This window comes from Choloepus didactylus, chromosome 6 (assembly GCF_015220235.1).
Source record: "Choloepus didactylus isolate mChoDid1 chromosome 6, mChoDid1.pri, whole genome shotgun sequence".
Taxonomy (NCBI): Eukaryota; Metazoa; Chordata; class Mammalia; order Pilosa; family Megalonychidae; genus Choloepus; species Choloepus didactylus.
Window position 1 is genome coordinate 79427253 of NC_051312.1, and position 14122 is coordinate 79441374.

The following is a 14122-nucleotide window of genomic DNA, read 5'->3' on the forward strand; positions in this document are numbered from 1 at the left end:
GGTGAAATCACTGCCCTCCCCCATACGTGGGATCAGACACCCAGGGGAGTGAATCTCCCTGGCAACGTGGAATATGACTCCCGGGGAGGAATGTAGACCCGGCATCGTGGGACGGAGAACATCTTCTTGACCAAAAGGGGGATGTGAAAGGAAATGAAATAAGCTTCAGTGGCAGAGAGATTCCAAAACGAGCCTTGAGGTCACTCTGGTGGGCACTCTTACGCACACTTTAGACAACCCTTTTTAGGTTCTAAAGAATTGGGGTAGCTGGTGGTGGATACCTGAAACTATCAAACTACAACCCAGAACCCATGAATCTCGAAGACAGATTTATAAAAATGTAGCTTATGAGGGGTGACAATGGGATTGGGAAAGCCATAAGGACCACACTCCACTTTGTCTAGTTTATGGATGGATGAGTAGAAAAATAGGGGAAGGAAACAAATAGACAAAGGTACCCAGTGTTCTTTTTACTTCAATTGCTCTTTTTCACTCTAATTATTATTCTTGTTATTTTTGTGTGTGTGCTAATGAAGGTGTCAGGGATTGATTTAGGTGATGAATGTACAACTATGTAATGGTTCTGTAAACAATCGAAAGTACGATTTGTTTTGTATGACTGCGTGGTATGTGAATATATCTCAATAAAATGATTAAAAAAAAAAAAGAAGAAGGGAAAGTTAAAAAAAAAAGTAAAAAAGAAAAACAAGGAAAAAAAAAAGATGTAGTGCCCCCTTGGGGAGCCTGTGGAGAATGCAAGGGTATTCGCCTACCCCACCTCCATGGTTGCTAACATGACCACAGACATAGGGGACTGGTGGTTTGATGGGTTGAGCCCTCTACCATAAGTTTTACCCTTGGGAAGACGGTTGCTGCAAAGGAGAGGCTAGGCCTCCCTATGGTTGTGCCTAAGAGCCTCCTCCCGAATGCCTCTTTGTTGCTCAGATGTGGCCCTCTCTCTGGCTAAGCCAACTTGAAAGGTGAAATCACTGCCCTCCTCCATACGTGGGATCAGACACCCAGGGGAGTGAATCTCCCTGGCAACGTGGAATATGACTCCCGGGGAGGAATGTAGACCCGGCATCGTGGGACGGAGAACATCTTCTTGACCAAAAGGGGGATGTGAAAGGAAATGAAATAAGCTTCAGTGGCAGAGAGATTCCAAAAGGAGCCGAGAGGTCACTCTGGTGGGCACTCTTACGCACACTTTAGACAACCCTTTTTAGGTTCTAAAGAATTGGGGTAGCTGGTGGTGGATACCTGAAACTATCAAACTACAACCCAGAACCCATGAATCTCGAAGACAGTTGTATAAAAATGTAGCTTATTAGGGGTGACAATGGGATTGGGAAAGCCATAAAGACCACACTCCCCTTTGTCTAGTTTATGGATGGAGGAGTAGAAAAACAGGGGAAGGAAACAAACAGACAAAGGTACCCAGTATTCTTTTTTACTTCAATTGCTCTTTTTCACTCTAATTATTATTCTTGTTATTTTTGTGTGTGTGCTAATGAAGGTGTCAGGGATTGATTTTGGTGATGAATGTACAACTATGTAATGGTACTGTAAACAATCGAAAGTACGATTTGTTTTGTATGACTGCGTGGTATGTGAATATATCTCAATAAAATGAAGATAAAAAAAAAATATATATTGACCAGGCCAAAAAGCACATGAAAAGATGCTCAACATCATTAGACATCTGGAAAATGCAAATCAAAACCACAAAGAGATACCATTTCACACCCATTAGAACGGCTACTATTTAAAAAAATGGAAAATAACAAGTGTTGTTAAGGATGCAGAGAAGTTGGAACACTCATTCATTGCTGGTGTGAATGTAGAATAGTGCAGCCGCTGTGGAAGACAGTGTGGAAGATCCTCAGAAAGCTAAGTACAGAGCTACGGTATGACCCAGCAATCCCACTACTAGTCATATACCCAAAGTAACTGGAAGTAGGGAGTAGAACAGATATTTGCACACTGATGTTCACAGCAGCATCATTGACAAATGCTAAAAGATACAAGCAACTCAAGTGTCCACCAACCAATGAATGGATAAACAAAACGTGGTATATACATCCAATGGAATTTTATTCAGCCATAAAAAGGAATGATGTCCTGACACGTGCAGCAACATGGAGGAACCCTGAAGACATCCTGTTGAGAGAAGTAATCCAGGCAAAAGGACAAATACTGTGTGATCTCATTGTTTTGAAACAATATGAATAAGCAAACTGACAGATTCAGAATCTAGAATGTAGGTTACCAGGGGATGGGGTGGGGATAGGGAATGCACAGGGTTCCTATTTGGAATGATGGAAATGTTTTGGTGATGGATAGTGGTGATGTAACACAACATTGTGAACCTAAGTAACAGCACTGGAATATATATCTGAACGTGATTAAAAGGGGGAAATATTAGATTGTGTATATGGTAACAGAATAATTTTTTTAAAATCCATTGAACTACACTACACAAACAATGAACCCTAATTTAATCCACGGCTATAGTTAATAGTAGAATTATAGAAATGCACAGTCAACAATTGTAAAAAATATTGCACATCAGTGCAAGGTATTGGTGGTGGGGTGGTATATGGGAATCCTGTATTTTATTCATGATTTTTCTGTAAACCCACAACTTTTTAAATAAATAAATAAGTTATAAATCAGACTCTGCCCTGATCAAGATGGTAGCGTGAGACTCTCCACGACACAGCCTCCTCCACAGACACTTTGAACAACAAACAGGAACTGGCAGAAACTTCTGAAAACAGTTAAAATATTTCAGGAACGGGGTGAGCAGTGAATCAAGAATGATACGACAAATGTGATAAAAAGTTACAATTGACAGGGTGTGGGGTGGGTATGTTGGAGTTCTTTGTATAAGGTTTAAATATTTTGCAACTCTCCTGAAGTTTGAAATTATTTCAAATAAAAAGTTTAAGAAAGAAATTAATGGACCATATATATTGATGGAATAATTTTCGGGCTTTCTATAATGATTTATTGATTTTTATGTCTATTTGTACACCAGAATGGCTGAATACACACACACACACACACACACACAAATATTTTCCTTCAGCATTTAAAAAGTGTCATTCCACTGCCTTCTGGCCATCTCAGAACTGCCAGTTGTAATGGATCTCTCCCTTTCTGTGCTTTCAAAGCACTGGGTCTCTGCCTGGCTTGTCCAGCCTTTACTGCATTTGTCATTTTGTAAAAGCTCCTATACATGGAAGAGTACTCTAAGACATAGAACGGGGGTTCAGATCCGGCTCTACCTCTGCAAGATGTTTGATCTTGAGAAGTCATTTAAAATGTCTCTGCTTCAGGAATACTCTCACTTATTTCAAGGTATTTATATGAGGAATAAATGAAATCACAGGTGAAATAATTTCTAAATGATAACTACATGTAATTCTCTCTAGGGTGAATATTGTTAGTGGTTTTCTCTGAGAAGATAAGTGTGATGAATCGGAAGGGTCCGGTGTAGAGATGTATTAGAAGATGAAAACTTCTTCACAGGAAATCATATCTGTGCCCTTGAAGCTTGACTCTTGGTGAGCAATGACAGTTTGAAGGCAAGGAGAAGAGAGCCAATCAAAAAATTTCTGCTCACCTAGAGAGAGGTAATAAGGATGTAGCTTTGTTTCTTACTCATCAGAGAAGTGTTTGGTAACCACCGTGGGCCCAGCTTTATTACTGCATATCATGCACTGTTCTAGGAGATGGAATTACAGCTAGAACAGTGGAAAAAAGTCTCCGATCTCAAGGACATCCAATTCAAGTGCAAGAAATCAACCAGTTAAGCCAATATATTTGGCAGTCATCAGAACAATAGTCCTAACATGATATAATGGAAAGATTTAACTAAGAGAATGAGCCTTTCTCTCAATTTCGTGCTGTTCCCAGCAAACACCTGTCCCCCATTCATGTCTACATGCTAAGATCTCAGAATTTTATACTGATTTGACATTTTTCTCAAAGGAGAGATTTAAGCAGCTCAAGAGTACCTGAGGAAATAACAGTAGAAAGTTGGGATTATGGAAGCTGATGTAAGAGAAAAGATATCCCAGAAGGCAGGAGAAGGATAAGAGATCTTTGAATATTTCTCCGCAGCATCCCTTTTAAGTAAGGCCATTGCCCTTGTGGGGGAAGATAGCTGAGAAGTTTGATGAGCACAAGGACTATCTCTTTAGGCCCTAAGAAATAAATGGTACAAATGAAAGTTGTTCTTTCACCTTAAACAAATAGAAACTGGATAAAATAGATTGAAATCTGGTTTCAGTGTCTGGGAAACAAGTAGTGTGGGATTGTGATTCCTGAAACACTAATGACATCTTTGTGGGTCAGAAAAGGATAAAACAATAAGAAGGAATATGGTTCAGAAGGTCTACAAATCCAGAGATCTTCTACTTTCCAGATCTAGAAAAGAGAAGGGGTAGCTTAGAAAGAAATTTAGCTTCCACAACATAAGAGAATTTTAAAAAGTTCTCTAATATAGAGATAAAAAATCCAAGGTCACTGCTTAAAGTCAGGAATAGGGGAGAGGGTCCCTGATCAAAAATATAAGCTAAATACAGATGTGCATACCGCACAGACACACATGCGAGCACACGTACATACACCAAAATCTGCTATCAAACCAATTCTCTGAATTGAAGTTTATAAAAAGTTGCTTGCCCAGAGATACAGAGAATATAGACACTTCCTGCACCTAATAACTCTTACTAACTGAATCAATCTTCTTTCTATCTCAGAGATTGGACATAACAATATTAATGAAATGGACCAGAATCCCAAAACATTGCATTAAACTTGTGTTCAGAATTGAGTCTCTAGGAGAATAGGCCAAGGTAACTGGAAGGATAAGCAAAGGAAGAAAGTGAAAAAGAAAGAGAGTAGTTAGAGGGAATCTCCCACAGCAGGCACAGGAAAACAGATGATGTGCATGCACATCACAACACACACACACACACACACATACATATAAAGAAAGCAAGGAAAAAGTAATAAAACAACAAAAACAAAAAGGAACTAGGAAGCAAGGCAAAAAAAAAAAAAAAACCACAATAATTTAAGTGAGATTTTTAAATGCATCTATTATTACTGATATATCTAGCAGATTAAAATTAGTCAAGTGCAGTGAATTTGAAAGTAATAATTTACAAAGTTTGACACTCCGTCTGGTAGGCAAAATAAGATTCACCCCAAAAATGTTCTTGTCGTAATTCCCAGAACTTGTGAAAGAGGTAGATTACATGGCAAGGGTGAATCAAGGTTGCAGATGGAATTAGGGTTGCTAACCATTTGACTTTAAGACACAGCAACTCTCCCGAATCATCCCTATAATCACAAGATTCCTTAAAAGTAGAAGAGGGAGGCAGAAGAGAACAATCAGGGAGACAAGACTATGAAAGAAAGGCACAGAGAGATGTAACACTGCTGGCTTTGAAGAGGGGGGAAGGGGGATCTCTAGGAAAAGCAAGGGAATTAATTCTTTCCCAAAGCCTCCAAAAAGGAAAACAGTTGATGAAACCATGATTTTACATCAGGTGGACTTTCAGAGAGACATTCTAGATATTAAATTTGTATTGTTTTAAGTGAGAAAGTTTATAGTAATTTGTTACAGCAGCTGTAGAAAACTGAAACATTCTGCCTCCAACAAAAAGAGTATTTGTACATTTTTTTTTAAGTATCCATAGAATATACGGACATCTCAACCCATTATTGAGGAAAATAAAGGAAGGCTACATTAATGGAGGTCTATGTCATATTTATATTTCTAGAATGAAGATACCATATTATAAAGGCATCAAGTGACACCATATTTATATACAGATTCATTGCAACCACAGTCAAACCCCAACACTGTTTGTGAGTGTACAAATTGAAAAGCTGATTCTAAAACGTTCATGACCAAACAAAGTGCCAAGAATAGATAAGACATTTTTGAAGAAAATGTTGGAGGACTTACACTTCCAATATAAAGACTTATTAAAAACTATAGAAAATTTTAATTTAAGTATTTAAGTGTTAGTTCAAGGTTATAAAAATAGACTAAATAAAGACTCCAGCAAGCACGGGAAAATTCTTAGGCCTGCAAGAATTCTGTCTCAGCTGACTATGTCCAACTTGTTTAGGTCTGAATCTCCTGGGGATCCGATGTCCACAGCCTTCTAGAATCCCCAAGCACACTCCATCTCAAGGGAAAAGGAGTTAATATGGTTGATTTCATCCCTTCTGTAGGACTGGGAAATACATGGGCCCAGATAACCCATATACTAGCTCCTGGATGTATATAGAAACATATAAATGTTTTCAATTCCCCTCTAAACTGGAATTTTTCCTAGCAAGTTTTCTCGCTTCCTTCTAAGTAGAGACTTCCCACTAATCCTAAAAAACAAGAGACCAGAAGACGATGCCGGTGAGTTGAAAGCTGCAGTCACTTAGGGAGGAGCAAAACTCTACACTGGCTCTACAGTTTTATCTGTTAGCCTAGCCTTGGGTTTACTCAGGGTCCAAGTAGGGGCTGTGCCCTGAAGGACATGAACTCGAGAGGAAGGGGTCCTGTTAGCACCAGAGATTCTAAAATAAAGAGACACACCCTGGTGAGACACTATTGATTTAACAGGCATACCAGCTGACTTAGGAAGAAAGAAGGGCTCTTTGGATAGACAAAGTGAGGTCAGAGTAGGTTTTGACTGAAGCAGCAGACCTTGGTTTGGATATTTCCTTTTCACCTCTCTTGGCAGACTCAATGATTAGTGGTAATTTTCCTCCCTGTTAAACATACCTCCTGTAACCCTGAGGAAGAGGGGTCCCTGACAGGAGGCAGTGAATCTGTGCTCCAAGAGACTGAGCTGGAATCTAGGCTAAATTATAGAGACATTTTGGAGCTCTACCTTTTTATTTAAATCAGTCTACCTGTTTTTCAGGTCACGGGGAGTAAGGTGGCCATTGTTTTACAGAGGACATCATGAAGACTCTCTGTTGCTATACATTATTCTTAGAAGCCTGGTTTCTAGTGCCTGTAGGAGTTCAGCTTGCATCGGACCTTGGGATGTAACTTAGAACATTCATTCATGTGGAAGGCTGCTTACATTTTTCCTAAGGCAGATGTAATGTGTTCACCTTGACTAATTAAGGATTCTGTCCATGACAAAACTGTCCCCTAAATGAGAGAAGCATGTTATGTAAAGTTTTGACTAGGGTCCTGGCAGAGATGTCACAAGCCTCTCCTTGTCCATAAGACTACTCCTACTCCTGTCAAATGGGATAATATAAATAAATCTGCCTTAAGAAAGGAACACATCTATTTAGGTTTAATATGAAATTGCTTATTGTCAGCTCCTCTGATTTGCAAAAATTACAATTCCATTTGGTTCATTAGTAAATATAAAAAGAAATGAAGTGGGGCCAACAGCTAGTCAATTCTGTAAGTGCCACTTCCTTGAGGGGATAGGAGATACTTCTTATGTAGGAAATCTGAATGTAACAGTTGCAGTCCCCAACTGCCTTCAGCACCAGAGTGGAATTTGTTTTTACATCCTGTTCTCACATTTTTGTTGTCCTCAGGGCTCAAGAACCAGTGGATCCCAGACTGAAGAGGCCATGTAAAATTGAGCTGTTATAACCCCAGGTCCTTTATCCTTGTTGGGATACCTGGCCTGGAGAAGTTCCACATCTGGATTGGGATTCCCTTCTGTTTCATCTATGTTGTGGCTATGGTGGGAAATTGCCTCCTCCTGTACCTCATGCAGTTGAACATAGCCTCCATGAGTCCATGTTTCATTTCATCTCTATGCTGGCCATGACTGACCTCATCTTGTTCACTACTACAGTGCCCAAACATCTCAATAACTTCTTGCTTGGCTCCCAGGAAATAAACTTCCCTGGATGTCTCACCCAGATGTTCTTCCTCCACTTCAGCTTTGTTGTGGATTCAGCCATCCTATTGGCCATGGCATTTGATTGCTACGTAGCCATCTGCTTCCCCTTCAGATACACCACCATCCTGGCTCCGCAGGAGATCGTTAAGCTTGTGGTGAGCCTTGTTGTGAGAAGCTTCTCTGTCATTCTTCCAGATGTTTTCCTGCTGAAACGGTTGCCCTTCTGCAGAACACGCATTATTCCACAGACATACTGTGAGCATATAGCTGTTGCTCAGCTTTCCTCAGCTGACATCTCTGTCAACATCTGGTATGGATTTGCTGTACCTCTCATGACAGTCATCTCAGATGTGATATTTAATGCTGTTTCCTACACCTTCATCCTCCATGCTGTCCTTCAACTCTCATCCCAGGGTGCCTGCCAAAAGGCACTGGGTACCTGTTGCTCCCATGTCTGTGTTATCCTCATGTTTTATACACCCGCTTTCTTCTCCATCCTCACTCATCGCTTTGGGCACAGTGTCCCTTGACACTTGCTCATCCTATTTGCCAACCTCTATGTGGCCATCCCTCCTGCTCTAAATCCTATTGTTTATGGAATGAAGACCAAGCAGATCCAAGACAAATTTATTCTCCTCTTCTGTTTGAAGATCAAACAATAAGAGGGAAATGCTGCTGAAGAAGAACTTTATGTAAACTTGATTTGGTGAAATTTTATTACGCAGAGAGATATGAAAAGAAAGTTGTAACCCCTATTAATTTGAAATTTCGGGGTCCTACCCATGTGTAATGAATAGGCAGAAGGGAGGTGGGAGAAAGAAGATCTAAATTTTTAGAAAAACAAAGATTTTCTTGGGCTTAAGTGTTTCTTACTATGTGGAGATGACGAGCAGGAGGAAAAGAGAGCTAAGACTAGACTTACTTCTTTCTTATTGCTAATTTTAAGACATTTGAAGTCTAGTTATTTCCTAATATGCAGCCCACCTCTGTTTTTCTTGGATTCTGCATTTGAGCCCACGGAGCTGATTGGTAATACCATTAAGGAATGAAGACAGCACCCCACCATACTTTCCTTGTTCAGTTTCTTTCTCAAATGCCCCAAGCTTCTTCTTATCCTTTCTGCCCATACCGAGCTCTTTACTATCCCTGCTTGGCTACCTCCTACTATGCCTTCAGGTAAAATTCCCTCCTCAGATATTCCTTCTCTAATCCTGCTTTCTAGATTAGTATTCCATTGCATAACATACTTTTTCTTTAGCACTTATCACAACTTTAATAAAGTCATTATTTCATAATTAGTTACTTTCTGTCTATCCCCTCCATTAGGTAACTAAGGATCAGGTCAGCATCTGCTTTGTTTGTCATTGTATTCCCACCACCTGTAAAGTTTCTAGTACATTAAAGGCACTCAGTAAGTATTTACTGAATAAAGAATTTGAAACATATGATTTTTAATGAATGAATGAAATTCATATTTTGCCCTGTGGGAATCTGCCTGGACTTACAACTCAGCATGATCTGAAGGACTATTCTGGAGAGTCATTGGGAAAGACTTATATTCTCCATAGTATGGTTATAGTTGTTACCCCATGTATTCCTCAGAGCTCTTCTTTAAAAGAAGCATTTCCAAGTTATTCCTTTTTCACAGATGTGGAAATTGATTTTCAGTGTCTTTTTGGAGCACAAAGGAAGGGGGATGTCAAAGAATAGATTCCAGAATCCAGATTTTTAACTACAAATATACCCTGAAACCTGACTTCTTTGTTGGAGTGACAGGAGGTTTGTGAAGGCAGATTTTCTGTTGGAAGGATTGTACTAAGTACCCAGGGTGGGTATCTATGATTTTAAAACCTGCAGTATTTTGTGCTAGAGATTCACTCACACATAAATAGATTACAGCCTGTACTATAAACAATGAACTAAACCCAAAGTTAATGTTGAGTCACCCCTGAGAGAAGTTGGGGAGAACTGCCAATCAAGACTGAACATGGAAGAAAGTATCTGAAAACAGAGACCTTTTCACATCTGGGGAGATGGCAGCAAATGAGAGCAATGTCTCCAGGCTTTTCTCGTGTAAGATTAGATGGAGACCTATTTCAGATAAAAGACATCTCCGGAACACGCATTTGTGAAATAAGCTCTGCCAATGATTCAGAGGAGGATGAAACAGTCCCTATACAAGCAGTTTTAGGAGTTCTAGACTGGGCCTGGGTACATGGTAGATCTGTTCCCAACCCTTCATCAAATTGCTATCAAACTAGATAAGGACACTGCTAAGATGCAGGTGTCCTACATTTCTAGATCCTCAAATTCCTAAGCCACCACTGGCAAGAGAGGAGGCATAGGTTCCTAGGTTGGTAAAGTGTTAATGTGGTTGAATCTTTGCATATGTGCTAGACTGAGACTTGGAGCCATGGGATCTGAGGCCCATAGGACCCCATGGCTCATAGGCCCTCTCTGGAGAGGACTAGGAATGAATATTTAGCTTCCACTCCTCCAGGATCTGTGTTTATTCTTCTCTGTCTCTCCATTTTGTCCCTGTGCCTGTCCTTCCTGGCCCTGGGATTGCCCCTTCTGTCCTTTTGTCTGTCTTTTGCCTGCTGTGTTTCTGCACTGTCTGGTTCTTATGCTGCCTTTGCAAAAGAGTTCCAGGACCAGGACCTCCGAGGTATAAACTGATGAGGAGTAAAGCTGCTGTGGAGTAGAGCTTACAAAGACGGAGCTGGTAGTGAGAAGAGACAGAGGTGGGAGAAGGCAGGCTCCAGGAAATAGGAAAGTCCAAGATCAGAACTTTGGATACAGGTTCTTAAGGTGACACTGATGATAAGAGAATTAAATAAATGGGGAATGTCTATTAAGAGATGAACTCTGAGCCCCTCTACTACTCCACACAAAACTCTTGTTGGTTTTTCTGGGGGCCAACATTTCTACCCTTAAGGGTATAAGAAATGTCACAGAGAGTAAGTTTGTTATGACAGACTTAGTACTGGCCATACCAGGCTAGGGTGTGACCTCTGGAGATTACAGTCTGGTATGCTACCTTTTAGGTTCTCTTATGTGTGCACACATAGGTTTTTATATATAAATGTGTGCATTTGTGAATGAGTGTTGTGTTGTCCTTTTGCAATAATGGGGGCAAGCACTAAGATATCCACCACAACCCACGTCCATGAGGGGCACATTAACATAATGGAGTAGAACAATTGCCTTCTGGAATGGATGTCACTACTGTCCTTCTTTGACCCATGGGCCAACCATGGACATTCCTATCCTTAAAAGAGGCAGAGAGAAGAATTGGCTATACTCAACATAAAAAGAATAGGGACAAGGCATAGATTGCCACAGTTGTGATCAAGATATTGGTGAAAAAATCTGTCCTGTGTTTAGCTTAGTACTGGGGGAGACTGTCTGTGGAGAGATACAGGATGTGCCATTGCAATGAATTCCTAGCTTTAGTGGAGAAGAGAGAAATTTTCAGCAGTCAATCAGAGACTAGTATATAAGGCAGGAGAATGTTCACTAAAGACAAAATCCTGGTCAGATACAAAGGAATTGTGAACAAAGACAGAGGGATAGTACTATTAGATTAAATAGAAGGTAGAGTTATTGACTCCTGGGAAATATGAATACAGAATAGTAATATAAAGCCCAGGATCTTACTATTGTATTTAAAACTCTAAAGGTGAGTGGGGAAGGAGCTACTCATTTCTCATATCTGTGCCCTTCCTTCCAGATCATCCTTCACTGCTATGTTATGGCTATGGATTCCCTGGATTTTTTTTGGTAGGAGTCTTTATCTAGTTCAGTTTTCATGGTCTTCCAGATTTTCATTTCCTAGAGTCTAAATGTAGGAGCCTATCTTGTGGTATTATGGTAGGCCTTAAGTGTGCATTGAGGGAGAGGTAGGAGAATGATAAGGTAGGGAACATGAGTAAACTGTATGCAAAACACATCAAATGATCAGCTTATTAGTGTGAAGTCCCAAGGACTTCTGTTCACTAATTTAATCCACAAGTATTGATTGAATACTCTGTACCAAGTACTGTCCTAGGGAAACTACAATGACATAAGCAGAGGAGAGTTCTGCCCTCTAAAAGTTTACAGTTTACTAAGTGATAAAAGTAATAAAATAGTGTGGTGACTGATTAGATAAAGCATGATACTATGACAGCTTATAGGAACACTACCTAATTTAGATATTGGTTACAAAATCTTGCTGGGGAAAATTGATTAGCAGAAGTTAGTTGGGAAAGAGGGAAGATGGCCTAAGTTGAAGAAATGTTAAGAAATCAAGGGTGGGTGGAGAATAATTTCAGACGACAGTATTCCCAAGAGCTGAAAATCAAAGTGGGTTGACTCATTTACTGGAATAAAATAATCTCACTTTTGACATGGGAGAGGGCTGTATGGCCTCTTCCCCATTGATGTTCTCATCTGGGGTCTGGTGTGTGTTAAATAATACTTGTCTAAGACTGGACAATGGTAATGATGGAGGGTTTTTAATGTGGCATCTAGAAACTGCATGCCTACAAGGACATCAATAAAGCCATTGGGGCTGGTTAGGTAGAGAGCCATGAATTGTATGCAGAGTCTCCGGTTGTGAGGTATATATTCCAGGTATGATGGATACTATACATACATCCAGGTAACGTATTGGCAAGTTAATGTGTATTTGCTTTACTTTATAGGTAGTAAACAAATGAACATGTTTCAAAGAAACTTTCAAATTATCCTCTAAAATCAGGAGTGAAACTGGGGCTCCAAGAAAACAAAAACAGAAACAAAATACTTGGTTTAGAGGATCATTGATGTGGAATGAACCTTGACTCTCCTCCTTCCATCACCGATCTCTGTCAATTGTCAAGTCCTACCTGTTCTGTGTTCTTGAATTTCAGAAATCTAATCATTATTATCCATTCTCTCTTCTGTTACATTAATTCTGGCTGGCATTGTTGATCTTACTACAGTAATCATCGTATTTTATTGCTTGTTTACTTGTTTTCCTTCCTCCCAGTTCGGGGTGCATATTAGGGCTCAAAATAAATACTGTTGGAATGAATGAATGCATTTAAGTTTTTACAAAGTAGTTGTAGTAGCCTTTCAAATAAATCTAGAAATTTTTTACATTTCTTATTTGCCCCGGAATCAATTACAGTACTGTTTAAATTATTTGTTCTTTAAAAGAAAATAGAATTGATTGAATTATCTTGTTAGATACCATTTAGTGAGAGTTAGGTCCCTGACAGCCTTTTCAATTTATTTCATATAAATTGTTTTTTTTTTTTAGGTTTTCTGATTATTGTTGAATCATATTTGATAGCTTATATCTTCCCAAATACAATCAATTTTACTTTAATGTCAAAACAGAATTGATTTTTAAATGTTTTTATTGTTAGAAATATTCTTTTATCATTGGAAATTTTACTTTTTTCTTTTGATCTTGGTTTGAATCATCATATTAAAGTATTTCACTTGTGACTTCAGAGACTCAACTCCACATTTACTACTTTTTTCTTTCCTAAAATTATTGATTTTCAGATTTTGGATGCTTAATAAATTTGTATTACTTATTTCTTATTATTTTGCTTATGACTAAAAGTTTGCATCTTAAAACAGCTTCCATTATTTTTCAAGTTTTGCCATGTAATGTGGTCCTTGGTGCTTTTTCTAATCTGTATTTGCAGGTTTGTCTTCCTCCTTTACTTAATATTTGTTGCTTATTTATTCACTGAAATAAATTTCCTAAAATCTTTATTCCCATACAGATTTCAGATAGATACTTATTTATATAATTTGGGGGTTTTCTTGTGATTAGATTTACCATTATTTTGATTCATAAGTAACTTTATTTACTTAGTATGATTTGTGGATCTAGGCACATTTTTTTTTAACAATAAATAGTAAAGGATTTCCAAACCATTTATGGAATAACCCAGTAATTTCTCACTGCTTTTAATTCTTCCTGTTTCATAAAACATTATAAAATTTCAGCCAATTCAGGGCTATAGATTCTGCTGAATGGCTATATTTATTCTTGAACAAGCAATACACTATGTAGTAATTTGTTTGTGTGTTTAATTTATTTTATGGGTCCATGAATTTAACAAATGTAAGTTAATTATCATATCTTTAACTCATTAAGGGCATGATCCACTTCTTTATTGTTAAAGAACTTTGCTTACATACCTTTGTTAGTTTTTAAAATGTGTTTTAAAATTATG

General features: G+C 38.7%; 1 protein-coding gene across 1 annotated transcript; it reads left to right on the forward strand.

The window, feature by feature from the left end:
* The first annotated feature begins 7813 nt into the window (after positions 1-7813).
* Positions 7814-8431, forward strand: LOC119538280 (olfactory receptor 52H1-like). Its single transcript, XM_037841152.1, has one exon. The coding sequence runs from the start codon at positions 7814-7816 to the stop codon at positions 8429-8431; it is 618 nt and encodes a 205-aa protein (XP_037697080.1).
* Positions 8432-14122: the final 5691 nt, after the last annotated feature.

What these genes read in the sequence shown, in the direction of transcription:
- LOC119538280 (XM_037841152.1), top strand. Translation starts at nt 7,814, where the DNA reads ATGCTGGCCATGACTGACCTCATCTTGTTCACTACTACAGTGCCCAAA.